At 45.6% G+C, this 21,369-nt stretch overlaps 2 protein-coding genes across 2 annotated transcripts; both read left to right on the plus strand.

The window, feature by feature from the left end:
• Positions 1-3,944: 3,944 nt before the first annotated feature.
• Positions 3,945-4,880, plus strand: LOC133390843 (olfactory receptor 5V1-like). The gene has a single exon (XM_061640262.1). The coding sequence runs from the start codon at positions 3,945-3,947 to the stop codon at positions 4,878-4,880; it is 936 nt and encodes a 311-aa protein (XP_061496246.1).
• Positions 4,881-17,533: 12,653 nt separating this feature from the next.
• On the plus strand, positions 17,534-18,469 carry LOC133390845 (olfactory receptor 5V1-like). The gene has a single exon (XM_061640265.1). It carries the CDS (start codon positions 17,534-17,536, stop codon positions 18,467-18,469), a length of 936 nt encoding a protein of 311 aa, XP_061496249.1.
• Positions 18,470-21,369: the final 2,900 nt, after the last annotated feature.

Below are 21,369 nucleotides of genomic sequence, written 5' to 3' on the forward strand. Positions count from 1 at the left end.
AGATTTTAGCATCTAAAATGGAGAGGGGCAGAGGAAGGCAAGCAGCCTGGGAGTGGCCCCTTCTGCCTGGCAAGCCCAGTCCCTAACCTGTGATGTGGGAAGGACTGTGGCTCAGTGGTTCCAGCATCTGCCAGGGAGAGTTGGGAAGCAGGGAGAGTCGATATAGATACAAGGCATGACAAGTCTGGAGAAGACACACCTTAATCAGGGCACAGGCGCTTGCGGAAAGAACTATCTTTCTGGCTGCTTTTCGAGATGTGAGTGGAAGAGAACCTGTAGACAGAGAAGACACAGTCTTTGAGATGACAAATGGTAATTAGATAACAGGGTATCGCTATGCTACTATAATATCTGTGGCACATGCAGAAGAAGCCCCAGGATGGATGGATGCCCACAACCATGAATTTGTGAGAAGAGATGTGCATGTTAGAGCCACAGGACTGGCAACTTGGTTGGGAACCACAACACAGCGTCCCCCTGGAGTAACCAAGTATGCACCAGTGGCTGTAAGAGCAACAGATCCCTGGGTTGATGAGGGTAGACATTACACCCCATTGACATCAGAAGAACTGCCAGGAGTAACCAACAGGAATGAGTCCACACGAGACGATAAGATCCTGAGAAGCCAATATTTGTTGCTAAGTCCATATGGCATATTTAGACAAATGTCGAAAGAAGAAGCTGTAAAGTTAGTGGTAGGGTGGTTAGCAACCATACCTGATGACTGCACGAGAACACATGTACCGCAGGAAGAGGCTGAAGAAGAAGAGGATGCACAAAGGATGCACAGCAAGTTTGAACCCTTGCTGAATCAAGTGGAAGCAGAAGCTCAGAGGAGCTCCAATGAGGAACAAGAAGAAGATGTGCGAGGGTGTCATCAGATGAAAGCCTTAGCGAATGTACCATCATATTAACCTGAATGTCATGAAGAAAGAGCCGCTTGGGAAGCAAGAGGACAAGCAGTAAGTGCCACTACTCCACAACAAGGAACAGGACACCACTCAGTCACCACACCATCAACCACAACTGCTCCAAGCTCACCATTAAAAACCACAGAAGCCAAAGATGTGTATAATGTACGTACAGCACGCCCAGATGAAGAGGGTGAAGAAGAAGCCATAGCAGACCTCAAAGATGAACAGTTTGCCTGAAGAAAGTCCAATGACTGACCTAATATGAGACCAAGTTGGGAACCACTGCCCTACCACAACCATTGAGTGTCTGAGGACAACCAATCAGCAGTAGAAATTTGCTATAACAATTAAGCCATGATTAAAAGTGATGTAATTTCCAGGATATATAAGAAAACATATCAGAAGCACCAGTACTCTGCACAGCCAGAGTTAAAAGCCTGAAAAGATACTTAAGAGCCAGAGAAAATCCTGCAGCACCATCAATGGCAAGTAAACCCCTATGCAAGGAAGATATTAACAAAATTGTTAATAGATTGTACTTGGTTGTAATAAATTAAATTAAATAAATAAAATAAATACTTTTGGGTGTATAAGATTGTAACCCTCCTGATGCTTAGTAGTCGTCACGAAGTTTTCTCAGCTATCTCATTGAGTTTGCAATTCCTCAGCCTCCCTGGGGGAGTCAAGGAGTTTGGCTTGCCATCGTATCCTTAAAGTACACAAGGATGAAGCGGGAAAACTATGGGACAAATTCTTGCTTTGCTGGCCACTGTTGGGTTCCTAGATCGACTTCTAAAGCCTAAAGAGAGTTTTTGGGAGCATGAAAGTATATTTCTATATATGTATGTTAATCTCTGTTTATAATCAAGTTGAACAGGTGAAAGCAATTCTTTATCCTGTTAGAGCAGAGCTGAGCCAGCTCTATAAAACAGACTGCAGAGGTCTAATCTAGAGAAACAGAGCTTCCTTTAGTTCCCTGAAGAGAATCACCAAAGTGCCATGTTTGAAAGATATCTACTGTTATGATGTATAACTAAAGCAGTAGGATCTTGATAGAGTAAGTAAGTAAGTCCCACTGATAGGCAAAGTGAGCCTCCAGTCCGGAAGAAGCCAGCAGAGAGAATCCATGGAAGGTGTATGCTATTTCAGGAGGGGTGTTCCTGAAGATGAATCAGCAACCCCCAGCACAGATGGAAGAAGTGAAGACATCAGAAGATGCCATGTTATTGTAATTGACTAAGAATCAATAACTATATGTATTTCAATTTTATATGTCAATGATTTCACCAAGTGGTGGTGTAACGGGAGAGCCCAGATAATGGCTTAAAATATGCATATAATGTGCTGACATCACCTGACACATGCTTAGATTTGCTTAGAAGATACTTAAGATGTAGTGAAATAATTTATAATGTTTGCTTTATGAATAAAAGCTAAACTGTAAAACAGGAGGAGTTGGAGACTGCCCCCCCTTTTTCTCCATCTCCTGACTACAGCTGTAATGTTCCTAAGAAACAACTGGAATAGACAAAGCATTATTTTCTCCTCAAGCTGAGTATGGTACAAGATAACAGGTCTGGGCAGACAGCCAATGTGTCATGTAGATTGTCAATATGAAATAAGAGGAAATCCTTATATGGTGAGGTTAAGCAGACTAGTTGAGAAAGGAAGACTCACCAGGAGCACCAGGATGAGAGCCTGATGAGAAACAGCAAAAAGCAGATAAGACCATAGCAACACGCCTTCCCTTGGAAAAGAAAGCATATAAAAGGCCAGGTTTTACAGCACATGGGGCCCTGCCACTCTGCTAGAGTGGGCGGTTGAAGGAAGCAGGAGAACCATCCATCTATTCCATCCGTGACATCTGATGGGTGAAGTATCATGACATGTATTTCCATGGATTTTGTTCTTTTGCTCTGAGATATGACTTAGAGTTTAACTCAGTCCTTCATCTGCTGTAACTTGTTTTAATTAAGTTGTGCCTCCAGAGTCTTACACTCTAGTGTTAAATGGATATCCAGCAATTTCTTTAATGCTGATATGTATTCCTATTCTTCTGTTTCTGCAGTGATGGCTCGGGCCACCTGGAATGCATTTTATTAGTTGTAGAGTGCAAGATATGAATAAAAAGCATATATGATAAAGCCAGAGCTTGGAAAAGTTACTTTTTTGAACTACAACTCCCATCAGCCCCAGCCAGCATGGCCCCTGGATTGGGCTGATGGGAGTTGTAGTTCAAAAAAGCAACTTTTCCAAGCTCTGATAAAGCCTGTTCTGCTGCCTGAAGTCTGTCACCCAAATAGAAAAGTTCTGGTACCTCCCAAGACTCAAGAATTCTTGAGTGGGGTCTCCTCTGTTCTATTCTCTGCATACGACTGCTGTTGATAACCTGTGAGCTTAGGTGACCTAACGTTTGGCATACAAGGACTCCGTGTAGATACGGGGGTAGGGAGAAAGCCAGAACCCTCCACCCTAGGCATTCACTGGCAATGGGGCTAGTCTTGCCAGTAACAGGGCCTTTATCGGGCTCCACCCAAAGGATCAAACCTTCTCCAGGACCAGCTGAATCCCGGATGGCTCTTATTGCAAGGGATAGCGGTTAGCATCTAAAATGGAGAAGGGGCAGAGGAAGCTAACCAGTCTGGGAGCAGCCCCTTCTGCCTGGGAAGCGCTGTCCCTAACCTGTGATGTGGGAAGAGCCATAGCTCAGTGGTTAGAACATCTGCTTGGCATACAGAAGGCCCCAGGTTCAATCCCTGGCATTTCCAGGTAGGACTGAGAGAGACCCCCTGCATGAAATGCTTGGAGAGCTGCTACCAGTCAGTGCAGACAATACTGAGCTAGATAGACCAATGGGTCTGACTAGGTATAAGGCAGTTTCCTAAGTCCTATCTCCTCCTGCATAAATATGTGACCCAGATTTAGCTATTGAGTGTGACTATCAATATTGATCTAACAGATCCCTGAAGCCTTTTGGCTTTCCTCAAATGCCACCTTTCTCTCCTTCCAGACACTCCTCTTTTCTTCTTCATGGACTCAGAGAATCAAACTCAGGTGGAAGAGTTTATCTTCTTGGGCTTCACCAACCTCCTGAGTGACCCGGCCACCCTCTTCCCGGCATTCCTAGCTGCCTATCTTGCCATCCTCACTGGCAACCTCATGATAATAACTGCGGTCCTCCTGGATTCCCATCTTCACAGCCCCATGTACTTTTTCCTCAGCAACCTGTCCTGCTTGGACATTTGCCTTTCCTCCGTTGTCGTGCCAAAGATCCTGGTGAACTTCCTACGTCAACGGTACACCATCTCCTACAACCAGTGCCTGGCGCAAACGTTCTTTCTGATGGGCTTTGCTGGATGTGAGCCGGCGCTGTTGGCCGTCATGGCCTATGACCGCTATGCTGCCATTTGCCAGCCTTTGCAGTACTCTCGCCTCATGAGCAACAGAGTGTGTGTCCAGCTCGCTGTGGCCCCTTGGGTCTGGGGCTTCCTGGACTCAACTATACACGCCATCCTGGCTTCCAAACTCAACTTCTGCGGAGTCAATGGGATCCCGCACATCTTTTGCGACGGGCCCCCACTCTTGAAGATTGCCTGCAGTGATACATACGTGAACGAGCTGGCCAATCACATCACCAGCATGATTGTGGGCCTGATCCCCTTCCTCTTCATCATCCTGTCCTATATCTACATCCTGGCCTCGATTCTACAGATTCGCTCACACACCAGCAGGCGCAAAGCCTTCTCCACTTGTGCCTCTCACATTGTTGTGGTCACCCTGTATCTTGGGAATGCAATATTGAACTACAACCAACCAAGCGCCGGCTACTCTCTGAAGACTGACACACTGATCTCCACAATGTTCTGCATCATCTCCCCCATGCTGAACCCCCTTGTCTACAGCCTCCGGAACAAGGAGATGAAGGAAGCCCTGAAGAAGGTTCTGAATGGCCAGAGGACAGTTTAAATTTCATCTTCTGGTGGGATGTACTGTGAGATTTCACTAGCACATGCCTGCTGGGAAGAGCGAAGCTGACAGGTGGGAGCTCACGAACGGGAAGTTACCAAAGGCACAATCACAGCAAAGCCAATGATCGAGAAAAGTGGGGGCACCTGGAGATGCCAGTCTGGCTGCACAAAAAGCTTAAGGAGGACCTGGTTTTTTTAAAAGAACAAGAACATGGATATAAAAAGTGGAACATAGGAGGATGGGAAGTAGAATTTATACCAAGTCAGGCCAATTGGTCCATCTAGCTCCGTTCTGTCTACACTGACTAGCAGCAGCTGTGCAGAGTTTCAGAAAGGGAGTCATTCCCAGCTCTACTGGGAGATGTTGGGGACTGAACCTGGACATTCTGCAGGCCAAGCAAGTGCTCTGCCTCTCAGGATAGGTGACCAGTACAAACAAGTAGCCCAGATCTGTAGGGGCAGCATCAGGAAAGGTGCTCAGGTGCTCTCTGATTGCATTCCGATGGTGTTATATGAAATGGATGTTGGTCATGTATTTTGTTCGGTAAATCAGTTGACATGGTTTTTAATGTACTTACTGTGCTTACTAGGGGCTTGACTCCGGCATGTTTTGCATGCCAACCCTACCACCTCACTCCGGACACACGACCCCAGGTACCCCCCACCCTCCTCACCACTGTGGGGTCCCCAGAGATTGCTGCACACGAGTGGCCGCTGCCTCACTTGCCCAGTGTTGGCACGCTCATGCTCCTCAGTCAGTCAGCAAGCCTCCTCCTCTCCTGCCCGTTAGACCTTCTCCCGTGGGTAGGAGAGAAGCAAGGGAGGTAGGCAGCTGGCCATGGCAGTCAGGAACAGTCGGTGCTGATTGGAGCAGCACTTCAGCAACTGTCCTGCTCTCCTGCCACTTCCCTCCTCCTCGCCTTCTGCCACTGGGGCTCAAACAGTACTGCCAGTCAGGTGGGGGTGGCGGCAGCAGAGCAGGGCAGTTGCAAAGGAGCTGCCCCAAATGTCCTGCCTGTTCCTCTATGGCTTGCCTTGGCTGCCTCGCTCGCCCTCCTTCAAATGATCCAACCTGCCCTCCCCTCAATAAGCATGCAAATGATCAAACCTGCCCCCTTCCCCGGTCTTTCACAGTCCAATCCACTTCCTGTGTAGCTTGCAAGAATTTGGTATCGTGTGCCTCTCAGCATATGGTGAGTGGTGGCAACACCTGCAATCAGCCCAAATAACCAAAACAAGACATGTCCTGTGCTGATCTTGTGGTAGCAGGGAGGAAGCAACATTATTAAAACAGTTGATATCGTTCAGATCGTCACTTTAAATATGTTTGATTTACTTTGAAACTTTAGTGAAGTTTCCTATAGTAAATCATTTTCTTTTGCTTCTGTTTCTGTCAATATGAAAATGGTGAGACCGAAATTAGCTCCATGGTTCTCAAAAGATCTATTAAAAATGAAACGCTCCTATCGGCGTCTAGAACGGCGCTGGAAAAAGTCAATGAGCTCATTCGATAAAATTCAAGCCAAAAAATGTGCAAAAACCTATGCCTCGGCGAGAGTGGCAGCTCGAAAATCTTTTTATTCGACCTCTATTGCTTCATCGGGTAATCATCCAAAAGAACTGTTCCGGATAGTGAATAATCTCCTACAGACACCACAAACAAATTCTCACTTAGTCTGTTCTCAAGCCCGCTGCCAAGAATTCGCCTCATTTTTTGAAGCTAAGGTGGATCAGATTCGTTCTACTTTAGATCATACTGCAATGGCAGATGCAAAGAACATCATATCAGAAAGTGACTGCCCCCCGCTTTTTGCCACCTTTCAATTAATCTCTCCAGACGACATTCCTCGATTTCTAAATGGAATGAATCCAACAACCTGCTTACTTGATCCATGTCCTTCCTGGTTGATAAAAACATCAAAATTGAAATTAGCAAGCTGGCTTAGTACAATCGTAAATTCTTCTCTTCAACAAGGCCACCTACCTGAATGCCTAAAAGAAGCAATGGTTACACCTTTACTAAAAAAAACCCTCTCTTGACCCTAAAATATTAAATAATTATCGACCGGTATCTAACCTACCTTTTCTGAGTAAAATCATTGAAAGAGTGGTAGCCTCACAGCTTCAAAAGTTTATAGACACCACTGACTGTTATAACCTCTTCCAATCTGGCTTCAGACCAAATCATGGGACTGAAACGGCTCTAGTCGCATTAGTCAACGATCTTCGACTAGAACATGATAAAGGCAATCTGTCCCTTCTAGTTTTATTGGATCTATCTGCCGCATTCGACACAATTGATCATAACATTCTGTTGGACCGTCTCTTTAAAATGGGTCTCAGAGGTACAGTTCTAAAATGGCTTCGCTCCTTTCTGGAAAAAAAGGCTTCAGAGAGTTGCCCTCGGGGATCACTACTCTGAACCCTGGCCATTAAAATATGGCGTCCCACAGGGCTCTGTTTTATCCCCGATGTTATTTAATATTTATGTAAGCCCTTTAGGAAAAATCATTCAAAAATTTGGGATTCATTATCATCAATATGCTGATGATACACAACTTTATTGTTCCTTTCCACCGAACACTGTAGAGACTGTCCACTGCCCTAATCAATGTCTCCTAGCAGTGCAAAATTGGATGAATAAAAACAAATTGAAACTTAACCCAGAAAAAACAGAGGTCATTCTCATTGGCAAAAATCTCCCCCAAGGAGCTGGACATCTGCCTTCACTTGACGGAGCTTTTCTCCCTTTAAAACCTCAAGTCCGTAGTTTGGGTATAATCTTGGACTCAGCCCTAACCTTTGAACATCAGGTTGCAGCCATTTCTAGAGCCACATTTGCAAAACTAAAACTGGTCCGTCAGCTTCGCCCATTTTTAGGAACATCAGAATTAATGAAAGTAACTCAGGCCTTAGTAACCTCTCGACTGGACTATTGTAATTCTTTATATGTTGGCCTTTCTGCTAGAGCACTCCGACCGCTCAAGCTGGTACAAAGAGCGGCCGTGAGGATGATCACTAAAACTGGCCCTCGGGTTCATACGTCACCTCTTCTTTACTATCTCCACTGGCTCCCTATTGGCTCCAGACATCAGTTTAAGATACTGGTCCTAACTTTTAAGGCACTTCATGGACTGGTGCCGGTATATTTGGCAAACCGTCTCGTTGAATTTAAAACCTATCGCCCTATGAGATTGATTTCTGAAGGCACTCTTATTATTCCTTCAACTTTTATGATCCACCAAATGAATACCAGGAGGAAGGCCTTCTCAGTCATAGCCCCTACTCTTTGGAATAATTTACCATCTGAGATACGACGTTCCTCTTCCCTCATTGAATTCCATCGGCGGATTAAAACATATTTGTTTCAACTAGCTTTTAAGGTTTGAATGAAATTGCTGTTGAATGTTTTTAGTATTAATTTACTTATTTGTTTTAGGTTATTATATTATGCTGTTTTTGTATTATTTCTGTTTTTAATGTTCACCGCTCTGAATTCTGAGTTTCGGACCTAGAGCGGTATATAAATTTTTAAAATAAATAAATAAAATAATATGTGAAGTACAGCAATACTAAAAAGAAGCTCCAAAAACAATTGTGGAATCATGGCACTGACTGTTCTGCAGAATAGTTTCCAATGGACATGAGGAGTGTCACTTTGCACAAGATAAAACAGTGGGAGGTGAAATATATTCTAGCAAAATTCTAAGTGTGCTCTATGTTTTTAATTGACCATGCCCACTTTTCCTTAAGTGGAGTGGTTTAAACATAGCAGGCTGAAAACATACATCTTGGGCAGGGCAGGTTTGGTTTTTTCCAACACCTGGAGTCATTGCTTAAGTAGTAACATATTGTCATCAGTCTGATTTTACATCAAATTGCAGTTTCAGATTCAACGGTTAATGCATCCAAAATAGAAATAGAGCATAACCTCGTGTTTGAAACACAAAAGCTGTCTGCACCATCATATGACATTGACCAATAAAAAGGCTTTGAAATTAATAGAAATAAATTTGACACAGATTTCTACGACGAATAATGAGAGAAATATAATTCTTTCCTGCTCCCCTGGTGCATTCACTATAGCTGCCCAATTTCCCTGCTTTTTAAAGTTTAACATCTCTTGGCTACAAGTATGGTCTTAAACCGCAAGGGTTTTTGCCTCTTAGTGAATTTATTTCCTGTTATTGCTGACCATCAGTTTTGTTATATCAACAAAAAAGTAATATTTTACTGTTATTGTAAGTTGCCCAGAAAATATCGTTTTTGGGTGGCATATAAATATTTTTAATAAGCTAACTAACTAAGGCTGCAATCCAACTCATATTTCTGCCAGGCTGGGAGGAGTTTGATGCAGTGGACTCCCAGTGCTGCCAGGTGCTGCCAGGCTCAGCCAGCAGAAGCCCCCCGCCACAGCCGAGCTGCACCACCACCAGGACCCTGCCGACACTGCCAGGGGTCCGTCAGGAATGGTCAGCCTGGTGGAAGACGAGCCAGTGGAAGCCAGTGGTAGCCTGAAAAATGGGTGCTCTGGAGCCGTGGTGGGGAGGAGCTCTGGGAGGCGACTTACGTGAGATACTCCTTGCATTCAGAGCCCTCCCCGGGTCCTGATCCGGCTGAAATCCCCAGTGGGCAAAAGGCCAGCAGCATAAACAAAAAAATGTAATGGGTGTCTGCAAGGAGCATTTACTCCCCAGGAGGCCAATCTGTGGGAGCTGGCTTTTTCTTTCCCGCTTGTGCATGCAGCTCCTCACAGAGCTGGTGCTTAGCCGGGCCAGTGGCTCTCGAGAAGGAAGTGCATGCCGCGGCGCTTTCCGCAGGTTCCTCCTCCGCCGGCTTCCCATCATTTGCATTGCTGTGTAACTAACGAAGGAAACTACCAGTGTAAGGGTGCTATGCCTGGGTGCTGAGTTTCTGCAGAGTGAAGACGGTGGGTGCCTGTCCTATCTCAACAGGAATGCTCTTCTGCCAAATAAGGCAGCCTCACTGAACGCCCTGCTGCTGGTGGAATGGGCTTCTGATATTTTAGGGACTCAAGGAGAGACTCTCCTGCAGAACACACTGAACTCCTGGGCATATAAGGGGTCAGGTGCTCTCCGACAAGGTGTTACATGCTGACAGTAGTTTGCCACCCAAAGCAGGCCAGCCACGGCGTTCTGCACTAGCTGCAGCCTCCAGGGTAGCCCCACATACTTGTCAGGATCTCCCCCATGGAAGATGATCTTCCTCCCTGCTCCCAGGCATAGTTAACAGTCTCTCAGACACTGCTGCACTTCGGGATCTGCTAAGTTGGCCACCAGTCCCTTGTTCTCACTGGCCTGTTATTAGGATGCCCGTCAGGATCTACCACCTGTGATGATATTCTCCTTTTTAGTCCAGCCATCTGCAGAAAACTCTAATGGCTGGCTGATGAGATATAAAATTTGATTGTGAAATGGCTCTTTCTCGCCTTCTCACATGGCTTAACAGCATTCACGCATGACCTCCAGTGGTAAAAGGAAGTCTCAAGGCAATTTAAATCTCGTTAGGACACTTTCCAGAACATGAGTGAATGGCTCTGAGATCACTGTTTCCCCCCCCCAACAATTAAGGGTGCTGCAATTAAGGAATATCATCCATTGTGCCTGGCTCCATCAGGCCTTCTAGAAAGCCCCCACATGGGAGGTGTTTATTCTCTGAGATCCCCACCCCATCCTGCCCCTAGCTTTACTCCTGGGGGGTTCCCAGTGCAAGAATATCCCCAAGGCCAACTCACAGAGTAACATTACTTTGCCTTCACACAGAAACAGCCACCCACAGGCAAGGCAGGCAGCAGAGAGATTTTGTTTTCCTCTGCGGGGGTGGGTCTTGCTGTTGCACCCAAACCTTCAAAGCCCTTGTTTGGTGTCACGTTTGGAGAGGAGGACCTTCAGCCATCCAGCAGGCTTTAGCCTGAGCTGCCTCAGTCGCATTCAGAACCCCAACTGGTAGAGAATGAAGGACTGGCATAACTTTTCTTTAAGGGATAAACCAGAGTTTGGTGTCTCCATTTCCTGATGTGAAGAGAAGGGATCCAAACTTGTCCAGCTATCGGTGACTAACATAGTGAGCAAATAAAGGTGCGTTGCTTTGTGGTTCATTACCTTCCAAAGGACGAGCATATTCTTTTATGTTCTTTGGTGGAGGACAGCATAAGGAGACGTCTAACAGTGTCAGCATGAAACAACAAGGGAGAGGTAAGTGGAAGAGCCCCTGAACTGCAGGCAGAGAGTCCCTGGCTCAGTCTTCAGCATCTCCAGTTGATGGACAGTGTTGATCCTGGAAATCTGCTGCCAGTCAGAGTCTCTTGTGCAGCTAGGGCTGGACCTAAGCACCCACAGTCATGAGGGCCCCCACATGGCCACCCAGACAGTGGCAGGGGATGGGGTCAGCACCAACAAGCCCCTGCTGGTGCTCACAGCACCCTTGCTTCTTATTTTAAAAGAAAGCAGTTATAGTCAGGAGGTGGGTGGCCAGGCATTTCCATGGTTACAGATGCTCATGTTATTCATATTACTTCGAATATATAATATCCGTTTCTCTAACAAAATAGTGCTTATTAGAAAGTGTATGCGTTTAACATCAGGGCTGCAGAAACAAAAGCCATTTTATTCCTATAGTCACAAATGTGCTCAGGGGATTTAAAATGCACTTGTATTGCTGTTGTGCTGTTACTCTCCCTCCCCTTCAATATTAGGCAGGCGCCATCTCTGCTATCTTTTGGGTGCCTTTTGAAGACTTTCCTCTTCCAACAAGCCTTTTAAGTTGAGACCTATCCCAGTCTGCATCTGTGTCAGAATTGCTTTTAATATGTCTTTTAATATCTTTAACCCTTTTCTTTTTAAAAAAGATGTTTTTAAGGTTTTTTTTAAATGTTTTTAACGTTCTTTTGTTTTAATGTATTTTAAGGTCTTTTTATGATGTTTTAAAGTGTTTTCAGTGTTTCTGCCTGTCGCCCTGGGCTCCTGCTGGGAGGAGGGGTGGGATATAAATCAAATAATAAACAAACAAACAAACATATCGGGAATGCAGAACCTTGCAATGGAGCTGGCTTCACAACGGAAGAGCATAGGCACACAGGAAGCGCCTGATACTCAATCGGATCATTGATCCACCTAGTTCAGCACTGTCTGCACTGCCTAGAAGAGGCACTCCAGGGTTTCAGGCAAGGGTCTCTCCCAGCCTTCCTTGGGGATACCGGGGAGTGACCTTGGAACCTTCTGCATGCTGCTTCCCTGGGCTCCTGCTGGGAGGAAGGGCGGGATATACGTCAAATAATAGATGAATAAATAAATAATGGCTGTTTAAAGTGGGGGGGCTGATGCCATTGAATCCAGGCTCTTTAAACTACTGAGCCGTGCCACTGATCAGAGCAGACAAAATGGGCCAGATGCTGAACAATTTGTCTCATCTGGAATGCAGTCGCCTCCTATGACGCTATAAGGATCCCGTCCCCCTTCTGAGCAGATGCAGCTGTCCTAGTAGAAGGAGCCTGGCCGCTCATTCATCTGGTCCAGAGCTTGGAAAAGTTACTTTTTTGAACTACAACTCCCATCAGCCCAAGCCAGTGGCCATGCTGGCTGGGGCTGATGGGAGTTGTAGTTCAAAAAAGTAACTTTTCCAAGCTCTGATTTCTAGTCCAATACTGTCCCCTTGGACAGGTAGCAACCTTTCAGAGCATCCTTCTCAGAGCTTCGATCTGAGGCCACACCATACGTTTATTCCACTATTATCCCACTTTAAACAGTCACAGCTTCCCCCAAAGAATCATGAAGGGTACAATCGTGTAGTTTGTGAAGGGTGCTGAGAGCTGTTAGGAGACCCCTCTTCTCCTCACAGAGCTACAATTCCCAGAGTGGTTTTACAGTCAATGCCTCTTCTCAGGGAACTCTCGGAACTGAATATTTATGAGGGGAATAGGGGTCTTCTAACAACTCTCAGCACCCTTCACAAACTACAGTTCCCAGCATATTTGGGGGAAAGCCATGTCTGTTTAAAGTGGAATAATAGTCAAATAAATTTTTGAAAAAATCCTCACAAAAATTGATCAGTATTTAAGAATGCATTCTTTGCGTGTTATTTTCAGGAATGTATGTATTTTTGTGGAAACCTTACCCTGCAACATGCCATTTTTGTACACATTGTTTGGTTGCTGAACTGCATTGCAAAATTCAGGAAAGTACGAATGACAACGGATGGCTGTGGTTTGGTTCCTACATTTGTTAGGAAAGTGTGAATCCACTGCATCCATCTGCCTGAAATCCTGGACAGCCACTGCCGGTTAGCTTGGACAGTGCTGAGGTAGATTGCCCCAGTGGGTCTGACTCAGTGCAAGACACCTTCCTGCCTTCCTACATTACCACCATTAAAAGCAAAGGGAATCAAATTTCTCCTCTAACCCTGCTCTGAAGTGACACTTTGCATTGGGAGCAGATCTGTCGTTGGCAGCTTCCCTCCTGAGGCCAACGACAGCCCTGGGGAGGTCTGCTTTTGGGGGGACACAGCAGGGAAGGAAAAGGTTAATACCCTCCACTCCCCCCATGAGCCTGATCTGGACTTACAGCAAGGCTGGCAAACCTATAGCTGAAGGCCCCAGCACCCGACCGTGATCCACCCAAAGGGTCAAACCTCCACCAGGACCAGCGGAATCCCGGATTGCTCTTATTGCAAGGGATAGCGGCTAGCTGTTAGATTTTAGCATCTAAAATGGAGAGGGGCAGAGGAAGGCAAGCAGCCTGGGAGTGGCCCCTTCTGCCTGGCAAGCCCAGTCCCTAACCTGTGATGTGGGAAGGACTGTGGCTCAGTGGTTCCAGCATCTGCCAGGGAGAGTTGGGAAGCAGGGAGAGTCGATATAGATACAAGGCATGACAAGTCTGGAGAAGACACACCTTAATCAGGGCACAGGCGCTTGCGGAAAGAACTATCTTTCTGGCTGCTTTTCGAGATGTGAGTGGAAGAGAACCTGTAGACAGAGAAGACACAGTCTTTGAGATGACAAATGGTAATTAGATAACAGGGTATCACTATGCTACTATAATATCTGTGGCACATACAGAAGAAGCCCCAGGATGGATGGATGCCCACAACCATGAATTTGTGAGAAGAGATGTGCATGTTAGAGCCACAGGACGGGCAACTTGGTTGGGAACCACAACACAGCGTCCCCCTGGAGTAACCAAGTATGCACCAGTGGCTGTAAGAGCAACAGATCCCTGGGTTGATGAGGGTAGACATTACACCCCATTGACATCAGAAGAACTGCCAGGAGTAACCAACAGGAATGAGTCCACACGAGACGATAAGATCCTGAGAAGCCAATATTTGTTGCTAAGTCCATATGGCATATTTAGACAAATGTCGAAAGAAGAAGCTGTAAAGTTAGTGGTAGGGTGGTTAGCAACCATACCTGATGACTGCACGAGAACACATGTACCGCAGGAAGAGGCTGAAGAAGAAGAGGATGCACAAAGGATGCACAGCAAGTTTGAACCCTTGCTGAATCAAGTGGAAGCAGAAGCTCAGAGGAGCTCCAATGAGGAACAAGAAGAAGATGTGCGAGGGTGTCATCAGATGAAAGCCTTAGCGAATGTACCATCATATTAACCTGAATGTCATGAAGAAAGAGCCGCTTGGGAAGCAAGAGGACAAGCAGTAAGTGCCACTACTCCACAACAAGGAACAGGACACCACTCAGTCACCACACCATCAACCACAACTGCTCCAAGCTCACCATTAAAAACCACAGAAGCCAAAGATGTGTATAATGTACGTACAGCACGCCCAGATGAAGAGGGTGAAGAAGAAGCCATAGCAGACCTCAAAGATGAACAGTTTGCCTGAAGAAAGTCCAATGACTGACCTAATATGAGACCAAGTTGGGAACCACTGCCCTACCACAACCATTGAGTGTCTGAGGACAACCAATCAGCAGTAGAAATTTGCTATAACAATTAAGCCATGATTAAAAGTGATGTAATTTCCAGGATATATAAGAAAACATATCAGAAGCACCAGTACTCTGCACAGCCAGAGTTAAAAGCCTGAAAAGATACTTAAGAGCCAGAGAAAATCCTGCAGCACCATCAATGGCAAGTAAACCCCTATGCAAGGAAGATATTAACAAAATTGTTAATAGATTGTACTTGGTTGTAATAAATTAAATTAAATAAATAAAATAAATACTTTTGGGTGTATAAGATTGTAACCCTCCTGATGCTTAGTAGTCGTCACGAAGTTTTCTCAGCTATCTCATTGAGTTTGCAATTCCTCAGCCTCCCTGGGGGAGTCAAGGAGTTTGGCTTGCCATCGTATCCTTAAAGTACACAAGGATGAAGCGGGAAAACTATGGGACGAATTCTTGCTTTGCTGGCCACTGTTGGGTTCCTAGATCGACTTCTAAAGCCTAAAGAGAGTTTTTGGGAGCATGAAAGTATATTTCTATATATGTATGTTAATCTCTGTTTATAATCAAGTTGAACAGGTGAAAGCAATTCTTTATCCTGTTAGAGCAGAGCTGAGCCAGCTCTATAAAACAGACTGCAGAGGTCTAATCTAGAGAAACAGAGCTTCCTTTAGTTCCCTGAAGAGAATCACCAAAGTGCCATGTTTGAAAGATATCTACTGTTATGATGTATAACTAAAGCAGTAGGATCTTGATAGAGTAAGTAAGTAAGTCCCACTGATAGGCAAAGTGAGCCTCCAGTCCGGAAGAAGCCAGCAGAGAGAATCCATGGAAGGTGTATGCTATTTCAGGAGGGGTGTTCCTGAAGATGAATCAGCAACCCCCAGCACAGATGGAAGAAGTGAAGACATCAGAAGATGCCATGTTATTGTAATTGACTAAGAATCAATAACTATATGTATTTCAATTTTATATGTCAATGATTTCACCAAGTGGTGGTGTAACGGGAGAGCCCAGATAATGGCTTAAAATATGCATATAATGTGCTGACATCACCTGACACATGCTTAGATTTGCTTAGAAGATACTTAAGATGTAGTGAAATAATTTATAATGTTTGCTTTATGAATAAAAGCTAAACTGTAAAACAGGAGGAGTTGGAGACTGCCCCCCCTTTTTCTCCATCTCCTGACTACAGCTGTAATGTTCCTAAGAAACAACTGGAATAGACAAAGCATTATTTTCTCCTCAAGCTGAGTATGGTACAAGATAACAGGTCTGGGCAGACAGCCAATGTGTCATGTAGATTGTCAATATGAAATAAGAGGAAATCCTTATATGGTGAGGTTAAGCAGACTAGTTGAGAAAGGAAGACTCACCAGGAGCACCAGGATGAGAGCCTGATGAGAAACAGCAAAAAGCAGATAAGACCATAGCAACACGCCTTCCCTTGGAAAAGAAAGCATATAAAAGGCCAGGTTTTACAGCACATGGGGCCCTGCCACTCTGCTAGAGTGGGCGGTTGAAGGAAGCAGGAGAACCATCCATCTATTCCATCCGTGACATCTGATGGGTGAAGTATCATGACATGTATTTCCATGGATTTTGTTCTTTTGCTCTGAGATATGACTTAGAGTTTAACTCAGTCCTTCATCTGCTGTAACTTGTTTTAATTAAGTTGTGCCTCCAGAGTCTTACACTCTAGTGTTAAATGGATATCCAGCAATTTCTTTAATGCTGATATGTATTCCTATTCTTCTGTTTCTGCAGTGATGGCTCGGGCCACCTGGAATGCATTTTATTAGTTGTAGAGTGCAAGATATGAATAAAAAGCATATATGATAAAGCCAGAGCTTGGAAAAGTTACTTTTTTGAACTACAACTCCCATCAGCCCCAGCCAGCATGGCCCCTGGATTGGGCTGATGGGAGTTGTAGTTCAAAAAAGCAACTTTTCCAAGCTCTGATAAAGCCTGTTCTGCTGCCTGAAGTCTGTCACCCAAATAGAAAAGTTCTGGTACCTCCCAAGACTCAAGAATTCTTGAGTGGGGTCTCCTCTGTTCTATTCTCTGCATACGACTGCTGTTGATAACCTGTGAGCTTAGGTGACCTAACGTTTGGCATACAAGGACTCCGTGTAGATACGGGGGTAGGGAGAAAGCCAGAACCCTCCACCCTAGGCATTCACTGGCAATGGGGCTAGTCTTGCCAGTAACAGGGCCTTTATCGGGCTCCACCCAAAGGATCAAACCTTCTCCAGGACCAGCTGAATCCCGGATGGCTCTTATTGCAAGGGATAGCGGTTAGCATCTAAAATGGAGAAGGGGCAGAGGAAGCTAACCAGTCTGGGAGCAGCCCCTTCTGCCTGGGAAGCGCTGTCCCTAACCTGTGATGTGGGAAGAGCCATAGCTCAGTGGTTAGAACATCTGCTTGGCATACAGAAGGCCCCAGGTTCAATCCCTGGCATTTCCAGGTAGGACTGAGAGAGACCCCCTGCATGAAATGCTTGGAGAGCTGCTACCAGTCAGTGCAGACAATACTGAGCTAGATAGACCAATGGGTCTGACTAGGTATAAGGCAGTTTCCTAAGTCCTATCTCCTCCTGCATAAATATGTGACCCAGATTTAGCTATTGAGTGTGACTATCAATATTGATCTAACAGATCCCTGAAGCCTTTTGGCTTTCCTCAAATGCCACCTTTCTCTCCTTCCAGACACTCCTCTTTTCTTCTTCATGGACTCAGAGAATCAAACTCAGGTGGAAGAGTTTATCTTCTTGGGCTTCACCAACCTCCTGAGTGACCCGGCCACCCTCTTCCCGGCATTCCTAGCTGCCTATCTTGCCATCCTCACTGGCAACCTCATGATAATAACTGCGGTCCTCCTGGATTCCCATCTTCACAGCCCCATGTACTTTTTCCTCAGCAACCTGTCCTGCTTGGACATTTGCCTTTCCTCCGTTGTCGTGCCAAAGATCCTGGTGAACTTCCTACGTCAACGGTACACCATCTCCTACAACCAGTGCCTGGCGCAAACGTTCTTTCTGATGGGCTTTGCTGGATGTGAGCCGGCGCTGTTGGCCGTCATGGCCTATGACCGCTATGCTGCCATTTGCCAGCCTTTGCAGTACTCTCGCCTCATGAGCAACAGAGTGTGTGTCCAGCTCGCTGTGGCCCCTTGGGTCTGGGGCTTCCTGGACTCAACTATACACGCCATCCTGGCTTCCAAACTCAACTTCTGCGGAGTCAATGGGATCCCGCACATCTTTTGCGACGGGCCCCCACTCTTGAAGATTGCCTGCAGTGATACATACGTGAACGAGCTGGCCAATCACATCACCAGCATGATTGTGGGCCTGATCCCCTTCCTCTTCATCATCCTGTCCTATATCTACATCCTGGCCTCGATTCTACAGATTCGCTCACACACCAGCAGGCGCAAAGCCTTCTCCACTTGTGCCTCTCACATTGTTGTGGTCACCCTGTATCTTGGGAATGCAATATTGAACTACAACCAACCAAGCGCCGGCTACTCTCTGAAGACTGACACACTGATCTCCACAATGTTCTGCATCATCTCCCCCATGCTGAACCCCCTTGTCTACAGCCTCCGGAACAAGGAGATGAAGGAAGCCCTGAAGAAGGTTCTGAATGGCCAGAGGACAGTTTAAATTTCATCTTCTGGTGGGATGTACTGTGAGATTTCACTAGCACATGCCTGCTGGGAAGAGCGAAGCTGACAGGTGGGAGCTCACGAACGGGAAGTTACCAAAGGCACAATCACAGCAAAGCCAATGATCGAGAAAAGTGGGGGCACCTGGAGATGCCAGTCTGGCTGCACAAAAAGCTTAAGGAGGACCTGGTTTTTTTAAAAGAACAAGAACATGGATATAAAAAGTGGAACATAGGAGGATGGGAAGTAGAATTTATACCAAGTCAGGCCAATTGGTCCATCTAGCTCCGTTCTGTCTACACTGACTAGCAGCAGCTGTGCAGAGTTTCAGAAAGGGAGTCATTCCCAGCTCTACTGGGAGATGTTGGGGACTGAACCTGGACATTCTGCAGGCCAAGCAAGTGCTCTGCCTCTCAGGATAGGTGACCAGTACAAACAAGTAGCCCAGATCTGTAGGGGCAGCATCAGGAAAGGTGCTCAGGTGCTCTCTGATTGCATTCCGATGGTGTTATATGAAATGGATGTTGGTCATGTATTTTGTTCGGTAAATCAGTTGACATGGTTTTTAATGTACTTACTGTGCTTACTAGGGGCTTGACTCCGGCATGTTTTGCATGCCAACCCTACCACCTCACTCCGGACACACGACCCCAGGTACCCCCCACCCTCCTCACCACTGTGGGGTCCCCAGAGATTGCTGCACACGAGTGGCCGCTGCCTCACTTGCCCAGTGTTGGCACGCTCATGCTCCTCAGTCAGTCAGCAAGCCTCCTCCTCTCCTGCCCGTTAGACCTTCTCCCGTGGGTAGGAGAGAAGCAAGGGAGGTAGGCAGCTGGCCATGGCAGTCAGGAACAGTCGGTGCTGATTGGAGCAGCACTTCAGCAACTGTCCTGCTCTCCTGCCACTTCCCTCCTCCTCGCCTTCTGCCACTGGGGCTCAAACAGTACTGCCAGTCAGGTGGGGGTGGCGGCAGCAGAGCAGGGCAGTTGCAAAGGAGCTGCCCCAAATGTCCTGCCTGTTCCTCTATGGCTTGCCTTGGCTGCCTCGCTCGCCCTCCTTCAAATGATCCAACCTGCCCTCCCCTCAATAAGCATGCAAATGATCAAACCTGCCCCCTTCCCCGGTCTTTCACAGTCCAATCCACTTCCTGTGTAGCTTGCAAGAATTTGGTATCGTGTGCCTCTCAGCATATGGTGAGTGGTGGCAACACCTGCAATCAGCCCAAATAACCAAAACAAGACATGTCCTGTGCTGATCTTGTGGTAGCAGGGAGGAAGCAACATTATTAAAACAGTTGATATCGTTCAGATCGTCACTTTAAATATGTTTGATTTACTTTGAAACTTTAGTGAAGTTTCCTATAGTAAATCATTTTCTTTTGCTTCTGTTTCTGTCAATATGAAAATGGTGAGACCGAAATTAGCTCCATGGTTCTCAAAAGATCTATTAAAAATGAAACGCTCCTATCGGCGTCTAGAACGGCGCTGGAAAAAGTCAATGAGCTCATTCGATAAAATTCAAGCCAAAAAATGTGCAAAAACCTATGCCTCGGCGAGAGTGGCAGCTCGAAAATCTTTTTATTCGACCTCTATTGCTTCATCGGGTAATCATCCAAAAGAACTGTTCCGGATAGTGAATAATCTCCTACAGACACCACAAACAAATTCTCACTTAGTCTGTTCTCAAGCCCGCTGCCAAGAATTCGCCTCATTTTTTGAAGCTAAGGTGGATCAGATTCGTTCTACTTTAGATCATACTGCAATGGCAGATGCAAAGAACATCATATCAGAAAGTGACTGCCCCCCGCTTTTTGCCACCTTTCAATTAATCTCTCCAGACGACATTCCTCGATTTCTAAATGGAATGAATCCAACAACCTGCTTACTTGATCCATGTCCTTCCTGGTTGATAAAAACATCAAAATTGAAATTAGCAAGCTGGCTTAGTACAATCGTAAATTCTTCTCTTCAACAAGGCCACCTACCTGAATGCCTAAAAGAAGCAATGGTTACACCTTTACTAAAAAAAACCCTCTCTTGACCCTAAAATATTAAATAATTATCGACCGGTATCTAACCTACCTTTTCTGAGTAAAATCATTGAAAGAGTGGTAGCCTCACAGCTTCAAAAGTTTATAGACACCACTGACTGTTATAACCTCTTCCAATCTGGCTTCAGACCAAATCATGGGACTGAAACGGCTCTAGTCGCATTAGTCAACGATCTTCGACTAGAACATGATAAAGGCAATCTGTCCCTTCTAGTTTTATTGGATCTATCTGCCGCATTCGACACAATTGATCATAACATTCTGTTGGACCGTCTCTTTAAAATGGGTCTCAGAGGTACAGTTCTAAAATGGCTTCGCTCCTTTCTGGAAAAAAAGGCTTCAGAGAGTTGCCCTCGGGGATCACTACTCTGAACCCTGGCCATTAAAATATGGCGTCCCACAGGGCTCTGTTTTATCCCCGATGTTATTTAATATTTATGTAAGCCCTTTAGGAAAAATCATTCAAAAATTTGGGATTCATTATCATCAATATGCTGATGATACACAACTTTATTGTTCCTTTCCACCGAACACTGTAGAGACTGTCCACTGCCCTAATCAATGTCTCCTAGCAGTGCAAAATTGGATGAATAAAAACAAATTGAAACTTAACCCAGAAAAAACAGAGGTCATTCTCATTGGCAAAAATCTCCCCCAAGGAGCTGGACATCTGCCTTCACTTGACGGAGCTTTTCTCCCTTTAAAACCTCAAGTCCGTAGTTTGGGTATAATCTTGGACTCAGCCCTAACCTTTGAACATCAGGTTGCAGCCATTTCTAGAGCCACATTTGCAAAACTAAAACTGGTCCGTCAGCTTCGCCCATTTTTAGGAACATCAGAATTAATGA

This window comes from Rhineura floridana, chromosome 8 (assembly GCF_030035675.1).
Source record: "Rhineura floridana isolate rRhiFlo1 chromosome 8, rRhiFlo1.hap2, whole genome shotgun sequence".
Lineage (NCBI taxonomy): Eukaryota > Metazoa > Chordata > Lepidosauria > Squamata > Rhineuridae > Rhineura > Rhineura floridana.